The 14,250-nt window shown below is 43.3% G+C and overlaps 1 protein-coding gene across 1 annotated transcript; it reads right to left on the reverse strand.

Moving 5' to 3' along the window:
- Positions 1-2,121: 2,121 nt before the first annotated feature.
- LOC308481802 (putative CENPB DNA-binding domain-containing protein 1) lies at positions 2,122-2,893 on the reverse strand (the record flags this gene model as incomplete). Its single annotated transcript, XM_081014510.1, has 2 exons — positions 2,793-2,893; positions 2,122-2,669 (listed from the first exon to the last, which is right to left on the reverse strand). The coding sequence occupies exon 2, from the start codon at positions 2,650-2,652 to the stop codon at positions 2,122-2,124; it is 531 nt and encodes a 176-aa protein (XP_080870636.1). The 5' UTR covers positions 2,653-2,669; positions 2,793-2,893.
- Between the last annotated feature and the right edge of the window lie 11,357 nt (positions 2,894-14,250).

A 14,250-nucleotide genomic window follows, 5' to 3' on the forward strand; every position in this document is an offset into this window, starting at 1 on the left:
AGAGGTTCCCAGAATATATTCATCCCTTCCTATTAGACAACTAAAACTACAAAGCCTACAATGTGTTGTTTTTGAAAGGAGCTCATTTGGATGACAGCATTCTTGGGGAATTTTCACCTGCTTAACAGAACAGCATGAAGAGAAAGTACAAAGGAAATATTTTTAATTCTTTGTTTTTGGAGATCTTGTGCTGAAAACTTAATAGCTGGTAAAGGCCATAATTAAAAGAGGACTCCAGTTGTTTTCTAAGCCCCTTCAAAGCCACAATTTTAATGGCTCCTGCACCCCCTTCCAGAGATCTGTTGTTGCAGATACTCAAGGGAGTTAATTCTGTGATGCTAAAGATGCAAGTTAAATTGTGACAATTCAAAGGGCCCCCTAGAGTACTATACATCCACGACAGAGGTAATCTAACATTCATCAGGCAAGAGGAAGGCAATAATTATTTCCTTTTTAACAGAGGGGGGATCAATGTATCCATATGGGTTAGATTACCTGCATCCAAAGGAAATGGAAGCTGTTCTTTTATTTCCTAGCAATTAAAATCTTTGTTGTCAATCTCCAATAATGGAGCTAGTCTAAGATCAGAGAGCTGGCCAGACTGCCTTTGCAAAGTCTGCCATTGGTGAAGATTTAGAATTCTGATTTTGAAACACAGTGGTGCCTCGCAAGACGAAATTAATTCATTCCGCGAGTTTTTTCGTCTAGCGAATTTTTCGTCTTGCGAAGCACGGTTTCCCATAGGAATGCATTGAAATTCAATTAATGCGTTCCTATGGTCAAAAAAAGTCCAAACAAAGCCAAATTTGGTACAACAAGAGTTTATTAAGTGCTCTTTAAAGTCACACATACTTTAAAGAGCATATCAAAAATTGAAGGAACAATAAATTAAGTTTCTAAACATGACAGGAAAAACATTTAAAAATCAAAAAAGGGTACATTACATTTTCTAAGACTCTGGGGGACCACTCGAAGAAGGTTCCTCTTCCACTCTTTGCTTCTTGCTGAGGAACCTGTCCATGGTCTGCTGCTTCATCCACCTTTTCAGCAGCTCCCTGAGAGGCAACATGACCGTCGTATCAAAAGTGTTCGCTTGGTCATGTGCCACGTGCTTGATAGGGTGGTGCCGCTCTGCAAAAGCCTGCACCTCCTTCCACTTCTGGCAAATGTCCCTCAGTTCTTTGGAGGACGGCCGTTCCTCAGTTGCTTCCTCCTCTTCCAGTGAGGCCTGCTCCTGCGCAACCTCTGACTGCAGTTCAACCAGCTCCTGGGTGGTCAGCTCGTGGTCGTGCTCCTCCACCAGCTCGCAGACGTCCTCCTCTGTGACCTCCAGGCCCATGGTCCTCCCCAAGGCAGCAATGTCCTGCACCACTGTTGACTCTGGTGCATGAGAGTCACTTGGTGCCACACAGTCCGGCCACAGGCTGCGCCAAGCGCAATTCAAATTTCTCTGGCTGATCCCGTTCCAGGCCATGGTGATCATCTTCAAGCAGGTGACGATGTCGAAGTGGTCCTTCCAGAATTCCCGCAGGGTGATGGTGGTGCAATCAGTCACCTCGAAGCATCGCCTGAAAAGCTCCTTGCTGTAGAGTTTCTTGAAATTGGCGATGACCTGCTGATCCATCGGCTGGAGCAGTGGCGTGGTGTTAGGCGGCAGGAACATGATGTTGATGAAGCTGAACTCCTCCAACAAGTCCACCTCAAGGCCTTTAGGATGAGCAGGAGCATTGTCCATCAGAAGCAAAGCCTTCAGCGGCAGGTCGTTGTCCAGCAGGTACTGTTTGACAGCAGGGCCAAAAGCAAGATTGACCCAGTCCACAAACAGCACATGTGTGACCCAAGCCTTGCTGTTGGATCGCCACATGACACTCAGCCACTCCTTGTCGACCTTGTGTTTCTTGAAGGCCCGTGGGTTCTCCGAGTGGTACACCAGCAGGGGCTTGATCTTCAGGTCGCCGCTTGCGTTGGCACAGAAGAGCAGGGTCAGACGGTCCTTCATGGGCTTGTGGCCAGGCAACTTGGCCTCCTCCTGTGTGAGGAAAGTCCTTTTGGGCATCCTCCTCCAAAACAGCCCGGTCTCGTCGCAGTTGAAGACCTGCTGTGGAACGTAGCCCTCCGTCTTCACAACCTCCAGGAACTCCAAGGCAAAGTCTTCAGCCGCAGGAACATCAGAACTGGAGCCTCTCCATGCCTGACCACGCTGTGGATTCCAGATCTTGCCTTGAACCGGTCAAACCAGCCTGTGCTTGCCTTGAAGACTTCTGGCTCGGCCGAGGTTCCTGGCTGTTCCCGGATGAGGTCTGCATGCAAGGCCTTGGCCTTCTCACAAATGACGGCCTCAGTCACTGTGTCCCCTGCACGCTGCTTCTCTTCCAACCAGATGAGCAGCAACTTCTCGACCTCCTCCAGAACAGCTGGGCGGTTCTTCACGATCCTGGTGACTCCCTTGGCTGCATCAGTCGCAAGGATCTTCTCCCTCATCTTCAGGATGGTCCCGATGGTCGATGTGTTCCTGCCGTACTCCCTGGCGAGATCCGTCACACGCATTCCACCGTCGTGCTTCCGGATGATCTCCTTCTTCATTTCCAGCGTCACCTTCTCCTTCTTCCTCTCACCGGCCTCCGCAGCAGCAGCAGTCTTCTTGGGTCCCATGGCAGCACAGCTGTTACCTTTGTAAACTCAGAAGAAGAAAAAAAAAATCAGCAATTCAAACCCAGAACCAAGTCCTTGAATTCCAAACACCCAACCCAAAATCCAAAAACCCCCAAAAAAGTTTTAAAAGTTTAACTTACGAAATGGCTGCAAATCACCAAAGTCTTCAAAATCCTCAAATGGCTGCAAAAGAAGTTTTGGGAAAGCTTTAAAAATCACCAAAGTCTTCAAAAACCTCAACTGTTCCCCCAGCCCCTCTCCAACTGTTGCAAACCCCTCCCCAACTGTTGCAAACCCCTTCTCAACTGTTCCCCCATCCACCCAGCACACAGAAATTCAAAACCCAGAATTTTTTTCAAAAAAACAACAACATGGCCCAATGGTCACAGAAAATCATAAAAATTCAAAAAAAACCCACACAAGCTCCCAGATTCTTGCGAACCCCTCCCCAGCTGTTTCCCCCATCCACCCAGCACACAGAAATTCAAAAATTCAAACCCAGATTTTTTTTTTTAAAAAATAAACATGGCCCAATGGTCACAGAAAATCATAAAAATGCAGGAAAAAACCACACAAGCTCCCAGATTCTTGCAAACCCCTCCCCAACACCAAGTCCTTGAATTCTAAACACCCCAACCCAAAATCCAAAAAACCCAAAAAAAGTTTTAAAAGTTTAACTTACCAAACAGCTGCAAAAGAAGTTTTGGAAAAGCTTGAAAAATTCAGCAAACTCTTTAAAAAGCTCAAAAAGGCCACCACACCGCATGCAATGTGTTGCTCCTCGAAGTCAAGTCGCAACTGCACCTCTTCCAGCAATGCACCCTGGGTTTTAACGGTTTTACGAAAAAGGAAACAAACTTGCAAGACGTTTTCGTCTTGCGAAGCAAGCCCATAGGGAAATTCGTCTTGCGAAGCAACTCGAAAACGAAAAAACCTTTCGTCTTGCGAGTTTTTCGTCTTGCGAGGCGTTCGTCTTGCGGGGCACCACTGCACTTCCGTTTCCTCTGAAGGTATCAAATTTGACTGCAGCACTATAGGAGTGTTCAGGCATTTCCTTGAACATGCAAACTATATCCATGGATGAGGGGTGGGGGGAGATGTGCACACAAGCCTTGCCCCCAAACCACTGTCTGCTTCAGTCACTGATATGCAAGGTCACTGATTGTGTAAGGTGTGATACTTGCATTCACGTGAACACGAGCAAAAGCTCCCTGTAAGCTTTCTCCATTGAACACAGGGAAGGGCAGGGATTTAGCAGATGGAGTTATGTGCATGGGGATATTAGGGGTGGACTTTCTGGCAAATCCCTGCTTCCTGTTCACAGGTTGAGACAAATGCCAAGCAACATCTTATGAACGGCTGTCTCACCAGAGTGGAGCATGCTCTAGTTATCTCCCACTTGGACTACTGTAATGCGCTCTACGTGGGGCTACCTTTGAAGGTGACCTGGAAACTACTACTAATCCAGAATGCGGCAGCAAGATTGGTCACTGGGAGTGGCCACCAAGACAATATAACATCAGCCCTGAAAGACCTACATTGGCTCCCAGTATGTTTCCGAGTACAATTCAAAGTGTTGGTGCTGGCCTTTAAAGCCCTAAATGGCTTTGGCCCAGTATACCTGAAGGAGCACCTCCACCTCCATCGTTCAGCCCAGACACTGAGGTCCAGCTCCGAGGGCCTTCTGGAGGTTCCCTCAGTGAGAGAAGTGAGGTTACAGGGAACCAGGCAGAGGGCCTTATTGGTAGTGACCCCCGCCCTGTGGAATGCCCTCCCTTCAGAAATGATATTTTGTAAAAGTTGTGGGTGAAGGTCCCCCTGAAATTTGTTTTGCTGTTCAAAAACAGGAGATAACGGTGAGCATTTAATTTTTATAAAGTAGTGATTCTAACAAAACAGAACAAATACTCAAGATCTACCCACACTGGAAGAATGGCAGATACAGCTGATAGACTACATGGAACTGGCTGAAATGACCGGCAGAATCCGTGACCTGGGAGAAGAGAGGATTGAGGAGGACTGGAAAAAATTTAAGAACTATTTACAAAAGTACTGTAATTTGAGTGAATGCTAAACAAGATGCTAGATCAAAATAACTGAGCACCACTAAATTTAGAAGTTTTTAAGAAAATAAGTAAGATTGTGAAATTTAGCTCCTTTTGAGAATTATAAGATTATGAAATATAAGGGATACAAGAATTTAAATAAGATGATAAATTGCTGACAAAACGTTACAACGATGAAAATGGGAGCGGGAGATGTGAGGAAGTCCAAAGAAAATGTGAAAATATGTTAAGATCAATGTTATATTGTTTATTATGTTTATTTTTATTGTAAAACCTAATAAATTGCTTTAAAAAAAAAAAAAAAGAACAAATAAAGTGAAATATGGAGCTGTATTCAACTAATTTTTACTCAGACCCACTGAAATTAATGGACCTATGTTAATTTCAGTGGATGGTATTCAATGATAGTCCTACTCAGAGTACAACCACTGAAGATAATGGACATGATGAAAGGAGCGATGGGAAGTTGACATAAAATACAGGACTGGAACTACTGAAGGCTGAGTTGGCCTAAGCCTATAATAATAATAGTAATAAATAATAATAATAATAATAATAATAATAATAATAATAATAATAATTTGCATCATGCCCATCTGGCTGGGGTGCCCCAGCCAATCTGGGTGGCCTCCAACATATATAAAAAAGCGTAGAGAGAAACAAGCCTTTAAAATAGAGTTTTTCTTACACTACACTTTTTGATGGTGTAAGTTTCAATAGGTTGCCAGATCACATGACTGAGTTGAATGGAATTAGGATCCAGTGTTAGTCTCTCCTGACCAGTCCGGCCTCCACCACTCCCTAGGAAATTCCATTTTTCAGGGCACTCAAAATAACCCAGCTAAACTCAGAACTTGCTGACTAAGTCAGATATCCACCACATCCTATCATACTCATTCCAGTGGATGGTTAGGATTATGGCCTAAATTTGATTCATCAATTTCAATGGATCCACTCTGAGTCAAACTTAGCTGAACACAACCAAATGAATCTATTTTAAGCAACAGTTAGTTGAAACACTACAGAAACACTGTGTGTTTAAAAGCTAAATCTATGGATGAGTTTACGCAGGCTGTATAAAAATAGAGTATAATGGAAAATTAATTACAAAACACCTTGAACTAAATGCCTGAGCTATGAAGCTATAAATTAAAGTTGTAATAGTTCACAGTGAGTGGAGGCTACCAAAACCTGTAAAACAAACAAAACATTTTATTCTTATAATTATGGAGTGAAAAAATAGCTGCAGATTGTTGTTCCTCAAACATGTGGTTTTAATTCCATGTTGTGTACCAATACAAAAAGCGGGTCAGGAAACAGAATAAGGAAACAATCAAGCCCAAAATTAAGCAGCTTAATGTCTCAGCGCTTTCAATGGAAAAGTGATGGTGAACATCACTTAATTTTCTGTTGAGATCAATGAATGATGGTTGCCAGATAGATTTGTGTGTGCATATGTGGAAGAAGTTGAAAATATTTAAGTTATTCTTTGTCCTGTCTAGTCTGCTATGTACTTTGTAATAACAGATAAATGGTTATTTCCCCCAGGATTATTTAAACATGATCATGGTGATTGTGATCCCCTAATCTTCAACATCAACTTCGTTGGACTGGTCATGTTGTGCGTCTTCCAAAGCAACTACTCTATTCCGAACTTAAAAAAATGGAAAGCGTAATGCTGGTGGTCAACAAAAGAGGTTTAAAGACTGTCTCAAGGGAAATCTAAAAAAATGTAGTATAAACACCAACAATTGGGAAATGCCTGCGAGCACTCCAGTTAGAGAACAGACTTTACCAAAGGTGTCATGGGCTTTGAAGACACTCAAACTCAGGATACAAGGGAGAAACGTACCAGGAGGAAGCCAGGCTTGGTAAATCCACACCGTGATCAGCTCCTGCCCAGAAACCAATGTCCCCACTGCGGAAGTACGTGTGGTTCCAGAATTGGCCTCCACCGTCACTTACGGACTCATTGTTAAAACTGTGTTTATGGAAGGCAATCTTACACAGCTACGAGTGATCGCCAAAGAAGAAGAAAGAATTGCAGCAGAGTCTTCAGTGGGAAGAGTGGAATACGTCAGATAGGTATCACATGAGCCAGGATCTTCTTAGTGTTGATCCCAGTTTGAACTTTGTCCCAAGTGATTTGCTGTGAGTGATGGCCTTATCAGTATAGGCTTTGAAACCAGCCTTTAAAAAACATTTATGTAGTGCTGGTTCCATGTCCCCCCCCCCCCGCACACACACACTTAAAGGCTTTATTACACTCTTGGGCTGAAGCTGTTTTTAAGCTGTCAATTATAACTAGTTAATCAGCATGGTGTATTCTTGGGCTGCTAATCGTTTTTAGGCTGCCTTTTTAAATGAGCACTTTCAATTAAACATGATATTATTTTATGTTTGTTTATGTAAGCTGCCTTTTGGAAATTTTACTCCAAAAGGCAGCCTAGATATACTTAGTTAAATAAAGTACATGGGTATCTGCCCTGCAACAAATACTCTTTTGTGAGAAATTGGGGCCATAACAGTTGAGGAAATTTCTATCTCATATGACAGATGTCCTTCTACTTGTTATACCCTAACAAGTCCTCCATCATTATAAACTTTAATAAGGGGGCCCAAACTTCAGAGCAGGTTGACAGAAATGAAGATGATCTTTTCTTTAGGACTTAAAGATTTTAATAATATTTGTAGACAAGGGCAGGGAAACTTCCAAGGTTCTTGAGATTGATGTGGGACAGCTTCAATACACCATTCTTCACTGTTGGAGGAGTCCAAGGGCAAATGTAAACTTTAAAGTCAATGAATTTCACCTACTGCAACTCATACCACTTTGAATTGTGTGGGCTTCGGAAGGCTAACAGCAGCATACATTGCTGCATCCAATTTGCCACTGAGAAACCAGGTAACTGTTGTTTGTCTGGTTGTGCAGGACACACTACAGAAACAGATTACAGTGGTACCTCGGGTTAAGTACTTAATTCGTTCTGGAGGTCCATTCTTAACCAGAAACTGTTCTTAACCTGAAGCACCACTTTAGCTAATGGGGCCTCCTGCTGCTGCCATGCTGCTGGAGCATGATTTCTGTTCTGATCCTGAAGCAAAGTTCTTAACCCGAGGTAATATTTCTGGGTTAGCAGAGTCTGTAACCTGAAGCGTATGTAACCCAAGGTTCCACACACTGTCTTGGCCACTGATTCCATTTTTATTGTGAAGTTTGGTCATGTATAATAATGTGTAGGCTGAGGACACCATGCATCCCACCATAGGAACTTAGGCCAAATTTGATATTTCCCACTTCTATTTCTTTCTTTCTTTCTTTCTTTCTTTCTTTCTTTCTTTCTTTCTTTCTTTCTTCTTTCTTTTACATTTGATTAACAGATAATAACCAGTAACAGAAGTCAATAAAAAGGGGGAAATATGTTGAGGAAAGTACAGATTCCAATTTATACAACAGGCATCATGAAAATTCCCAGTTACATTACAACCCATAAGGAGCTGAGAGATGACTGGAATAAAGCTAAAGGCTGTAATTCAGGTGAGAGGAAATGTTGGCCCTCCAGATGATGCAAAACTACAACCCCTTGCTGCAATGCCTGAAAAAGGCTGAAATCTTCTATGCATCAAATGAATCAAATTATCGTGTGTGTGTGTGTGTGTGTGTGTGTGTGTGTGTGTTTGTTTGAATTTGTGGCCCCCAGTTTGGGTATTTGATCATGAGCCGACATGATCAGGATTTTTAGAGTGAAACATCAAAAAGGGTAAAATCCCATAATCCCTCTATTGACAAGTAACAGTCACTTTCCCATGACACCTCCATTTCACAGGACAATTTGGAAGTTGTGATGGCCAAACGCAACCACACATTACTTTCTGGGACTCAGCATTCACTTCAGCCAGCCGCTGAAAACCTTCCCTCAGCCAAACTGTTTCTCTCACAGAGAGGAAATTTCTCCAAACATCTCCCATTAAACCCTTCTCTCCCAGATTGTCAGACATTTTACATCTAGTATTTTCTATATTTATGAAATAAATGTATAGGAATCATACATGCTGGTTTTCTTTTGTTTGATTCTCATCGGTATTAGTCCTAAGAATGACGGTATCTGAAATGAAAGATGGCTTCTCATATGTCTACCCCTAGATCTGCCTGTATCACTAGGCCAAACTTGGCATACTTGAAAACACCCGCTCTAGCTGCAAACAAGCTAATATTTTAACAGCTGCTCTAGCCTGATTTGGTTAGTTCAGCATATCTGTACAGCTGGAAGAAGGCCACCCTTCTGCACTGGTAATCACAGTTTCTGGCTGCTCCGACTGAGGGTCACACAACTATTAATTTGTCTCCTGTGATAAGGAGAAAAGAGGAAACTCAGTACTTTAATATTTTCTCCTTGCGAGTGAGTTCCCCTCCCCACCCTGAGATTGTAACAAGAATTTTATTTCCCTTTTACCAGCATTCCCATTCTGCCTGCAACTTTGCAAAGCAACGTTAGTGCCTTTTCATCTCTCTTTCTTTTGCAAACCTATTGGAAGAAAAGAGAAAAATAAAATATAAACCTTGGCAGCTGACATTAACAATAAGAATGTTTCATCAGGTAAAAGGTAAAGGACCCCTGGAAGGTTAAGTCCAGTCAAAAGCGACTATGGGGTGTGGCGCTCATCTTGCTTTCAGGCCGAGGGAGCCGCCGTTTGTCCACAGACAGCTTTCCAGGTCATGTGGCTAGCATGACTAAACCGCTTCTGGCACAACGGGACACTGTGACGGAAACCAGAGTACACAGAAACACCGTTTACCTTCCCGCCGCAGCAGTACCTATTTATCTACTTGGACTGGCTTGCTTTCGAACTGCTAGGTTGGCAGGAGCTGGGACAGAGCAATGGGAGCTCACCCCGCCGCGGGGATTTGAACCACTAACCTTCTGATTGGCAAGCCCAAGATGCTCAGTGGTTTAGACCACAGTGTCATCCATCCAAGATGGTTGGGATGACAGCAAGGTCAGGGCTGCATGGATGCATTAGTGGGAGTGCAGGTTTGGTTCCACTGGAGGAGCCACACCGTTCCAAATTCACCACCGCTCTGGCTTCCATTGTTGTGATAAGTGGCTGCAACATCACTGTCAGGAGGGGGAGGGGGCAGCATGGCACGACCTCAATATGCCTGCTAGGTTGGCAGGAGCTGGGAGAGAGCAACTGAAGCTCACTCCATCATGGGGATTTGAACCGCCAATCTTCTGATCAGCAAGCTCAAGAGGCTCAGTGATTTAGACCATAGCGCCACCCGCGTCCCAATAAGGTTCCATCAATCCCTATTTAAACATATAGATTGATATACACAGTCCATATGACCAGTCACAAACCATTTCAAGGGTCCTTCCTGCTTGAGTCATCCTGACCCTCAGAGATTTCACTTCACTTCTTTAAGGTTTCAGATTGGGATTCGGGATGCTTCCACATATGATGCACCTCATTAGAAAAATCCACCAACGTATATTAAGGTGGCAATTTATACATTGCCAAAAAATTCCTAATTGAAAAAAAGGACAAAAAGGACACATAAAGAGTGATCTCCTGATATTGTTATTGGTTTGACAGTTACCTGAGATATCACTATAAATGTCAAATATAGTATGTGGAATGGATGTACCCCGTTTGAAGGAGACTAACTAGTCAAAAAGTATTTTCTCAATTGACTGCCAAATACTTGCCACATGTTTCAAGTGTTGATTAAGCATTTATGGAACTACTTCTTCAAAGAAGACTGCCTGTTGCCAATATCACTGTCTTTTCAGCAGCAATTTAAGACTTGTAACTAAAAAGAAATCCAGATTCGCTGACGTGTTGCTGTTTTAACATACTGTGATACATTATATCTTAGCTTTATTTTTCTATTTCATTTCGAATAACCCTGAAAGTACAGCTAAATATACATTTTAAAAAAACAACAACAACAACAATAACCAGTAACTACAATTCAGGCCAATAGGATGGAAGAGAAGTTTGATTCAGTACACATTGAAGCAGAATCTATCAAATCCCCACTTTCAAAAGTGAAATAAAACAAAGCTATGCTTTGAAATTCTGACTTTTCCAAATGTTGTGATGTAGCTCTCCAATGAAGGAAAAGCCATGAATATGCATACATTGGGGGAAGTGTGCATGAAAATGAAGATATTGGTGAAAATTGCATTACAAAGGCATTATAGTAGGTAAAATCGTTTTCAAAAATGCAAATTTTAAAATTTTAAGCAGGGGAATGGAGAATCCTCTCAGTTTGATGGTGAAGGTGATGGGGGGGGGGAGCCCTGGCCAGATGATTTTTTTTCCTCTTTTCTTTTTTGCAAGGATTCTGAACAAGCGAGGGGTAGGGTTCTTTCCTGTGCTTCCCCCTTCCCTTCTCTCTCTTCCCTTTCCTCCCTTCCTTCCTCCAGTGGCTGGCAAATGTGAGCTTCGGGCTGTACTCTCTGCAGAAAGAGTTCTGTGGATCAGAACCACTGACCACCAGCGTGGTTAAAAGGCAAAGAGACGGCTTGCAGTGCTGCATCCCAACAACGCTTCTTGCTGTAGAGGAAACATGCAAGGAGGGGCTGGATCTCCTGCTGCCTTTCCCTTCCTCCCCAAAGGGAGGGAGACCACCATCAGCCATCCAGCACTGGAGAGAGTGGCCATGGGGCGCAGGGGGCTCTGCCAATGTAAAGAGCTTTGCAGAGCCCACGATCCTCCAGAGTCGTCACTGGTTCAGAGGGAAGTTAAGCCCAAAGCGTTCAGTCCCCTTCCCTTTTGCAAAGATCTGCTTGGTGAAATGGAAGAGCACATGTTGCCAAACCACCAGTGGCGACAGAAAAACAACAACAACAACACCCAGACATTTTGATGGGGTTGCCAAAGTGAAAAAATGTTGAGTTTTTCCATGCAAAAATCCCTCCCCCCAAATTTGAAATTTTTGGAGCTTTTTAAAAGGAAATTCACCAAAAATTAAACACTTCCAGGAACGGTTTCCATACATCTGGGTTTTCTGGACGTTTTAGCCATTTCCAAAAATCCTGCCCAGACACTATTTGCAACGGATGAATCCCAGACATGTCTGGGGAAACCGGGACATTTGGCAGCCCTAACCTTGCCACCTTGGGTGACCCTGCTTGGCGTATGGGACTATTGATGACTTCGCTCACAAGGATCATAGGAATGTGCAAACCCACTCACTATGACAAGGTGATGATCCCATGAGTGAGATTTGAGTCTGAACTACACAGCAGCAAACAAAACGTTTTAAATGTGTTGTAAAGTGTGATATACAAATGTGACACTAGATGGCGAGAGTGAGCTATGCAAGATTCAGTGTATTTTTCAAAACATTTTTTAAAAAATTATTTTCACAGTGTTTTTTTAATGTGTATTGATTCCACCTTGGAGAGGACCCCTAACTTGGCTGAGAAAGAGAGAGGAGAGGGAGAGGGAGGGAGGGAGGGAGGGAGGGAGGGAGGGAGAGAGAAGACCTGAAATACAGAACAAAACTGCATCAATACAAGTTGTAACATTTTACATTGAAATACGGGGCAATCCTGTATTATACAGGACAGGTAGCAACCCTAGGTGGAATACAAATTAATAGAATAGAATAGCTAAGAATAGAATATACTGCAAGCTAGAGTTTTCCTAGTCTGAGAGGGAGGTGAAAGTCTGGGCTGTATTTCTGGGCACAATTAATTCATTGTGCCTGAATCCAGCACAAAACTACTATTAGTAGTACTAGCACCATCAAAATCGTTTGGTGAATACCAACAGCACCATGAACTTAATTTAATTTAATTTAATTGTATATATTAACATGTGATTGATGCTTTGATCTGTTAACCTTTAGATTTCCAGCCCATTCAAAAGTGCCCCTTTCTAGAAAGATCACATCAACAGAGTTTTCACCATCTCAGGATGCGCCCCAAACTCCAAGGTAAATGCAGCCAATTAACTCAAGCTGCCAAAAAACAGAGAATGAAATGCTCACACAGATATATCTCCCATCTAGATGCTTTAAAAATTACAGTCTTTTCTGAAGAAACCCAAGTGCTTGCAAGTTCCCTGACCTCCATTATGTGCAGAGGTGAAAAAGTTCAGAGAAGAAAACAAATCTATAATCATAGCCAGAAACCTTATGTTTATTCATAAATGGCAGCACTTGGTGAATTCTCATTAACCGCACTCATTACTCATTAGGTGATGATCCCTGGGTCCTTAGGTTGAAGAGTGCTTTGAACTGTTTCTTCCCCTGTTTTTAATTAATCTTTGGGTGGGTAAATTCGGTAATTTCATTTAATGTGACTGGTTATGAAGCCAAGAAAGAAAGCAGGCTAGTTTAGGCAGTGAAAGTTTGTGCAGGCAATAAGAGCTGTTTGGAGAACCTGCGACGTGGAATGAAGTCTATGCTCATGTACCAAGTTGATAGCCTCCACATCAATCTCCACATACCTGTGTTGTGTCATTCTAAATGCAAACCAGCAGCCTGTCTTGAGACCTGTCAAGTACTTGATGAACCCCCTCTTTGTGTCAGGGACTGGATGACAAAGAATACCGGGAGGCTCCAGCCGAGGACCCCCTAGGAAAGCCACTGAGGAAGAAGGCTCAGACCCATGTGAGAAGTTGTGGGACACAGAAGACAGATCAGAGGAAGAGGGAAGCTGGGAGGTGGAAGACACAGGAGGCTGGAGGAACAAGAAGTGTCAGAGGCAGGGAGTCCTCCAAGGACAGGACTGGATGCAGAGGAAAACACTTTGAGGTCAAGATCTGAAGCAGAGGACAGGGAGGAGCCAAACACTGCAACAGCTTCACAGCAGCTGCCGGGTCCCTCTGCATTGAGCTCCCCTATCACTTTGACTCTGAAGTCACACAGAACTTTACGCATAGCTGAACTTTACGCATAGCTGAATGTTGTTGTTGCTGTTGTTTAGTCGTTTAGAGGGGGGAATTCTCCTCCCCGCTGGAGTTTGTGTCTTCTTGGAAGATGTCTGGAAGAGAAGGGCTAGGAGGACAGGAGGATTCCCAGGGCCAGTCTTGGCAACGTCTTCACAGAGGGAGCAGTGTCGAGTGATCTCTGTTGTATACTAATATCCTAAATAAAATGGCTAGCTTTACTTTGAGTCTTCCTTCTGACCTGTTGATGAACCTGTTCCCCTGAAACTTTGTTTTGGTTTGTTTGGCAGAGCCAGCCAGGCTGCAACATCAGGAAGATCATGGAGCTTCTGGATTACCGAGAACACCAGAATTCACCCACTGAATTCATCCTATGAAAAGGTCACCATTTTGAGGGTTTGCTTTTTCCATCGTCACTGCTGCCCGTAGTGTGGCTGTCCACAAATGCATGAAGCATAGAGATATAGCTAATTTTCTCTTTGTTTTATTTAACCACCAGCTCTGGTGGTACCCCTGCCACTGAGAAAAAAATGGTAGGATGATGGTAGGTTGCTCAGAAAGACTTGAAAGGCTGGTTCTGGCCTACAGGTTGGGGGTTCCCCATCCCTGTCTTAGATGCTCACTGTAT

The sequence above is a fragment of the Podarcis pityusensis genome, assembly GCF_964106645.2.
Source record: "Podarcis pityusensis genome assembly, chromosome: 7".
Taxonomy (NCBI): domain Eukaryota; kingdom Metazoa; phylum Chordata; class Lepidosauria; order Squamata; family Lacertidae; genus Podarcis; species Podarcis pityusensis.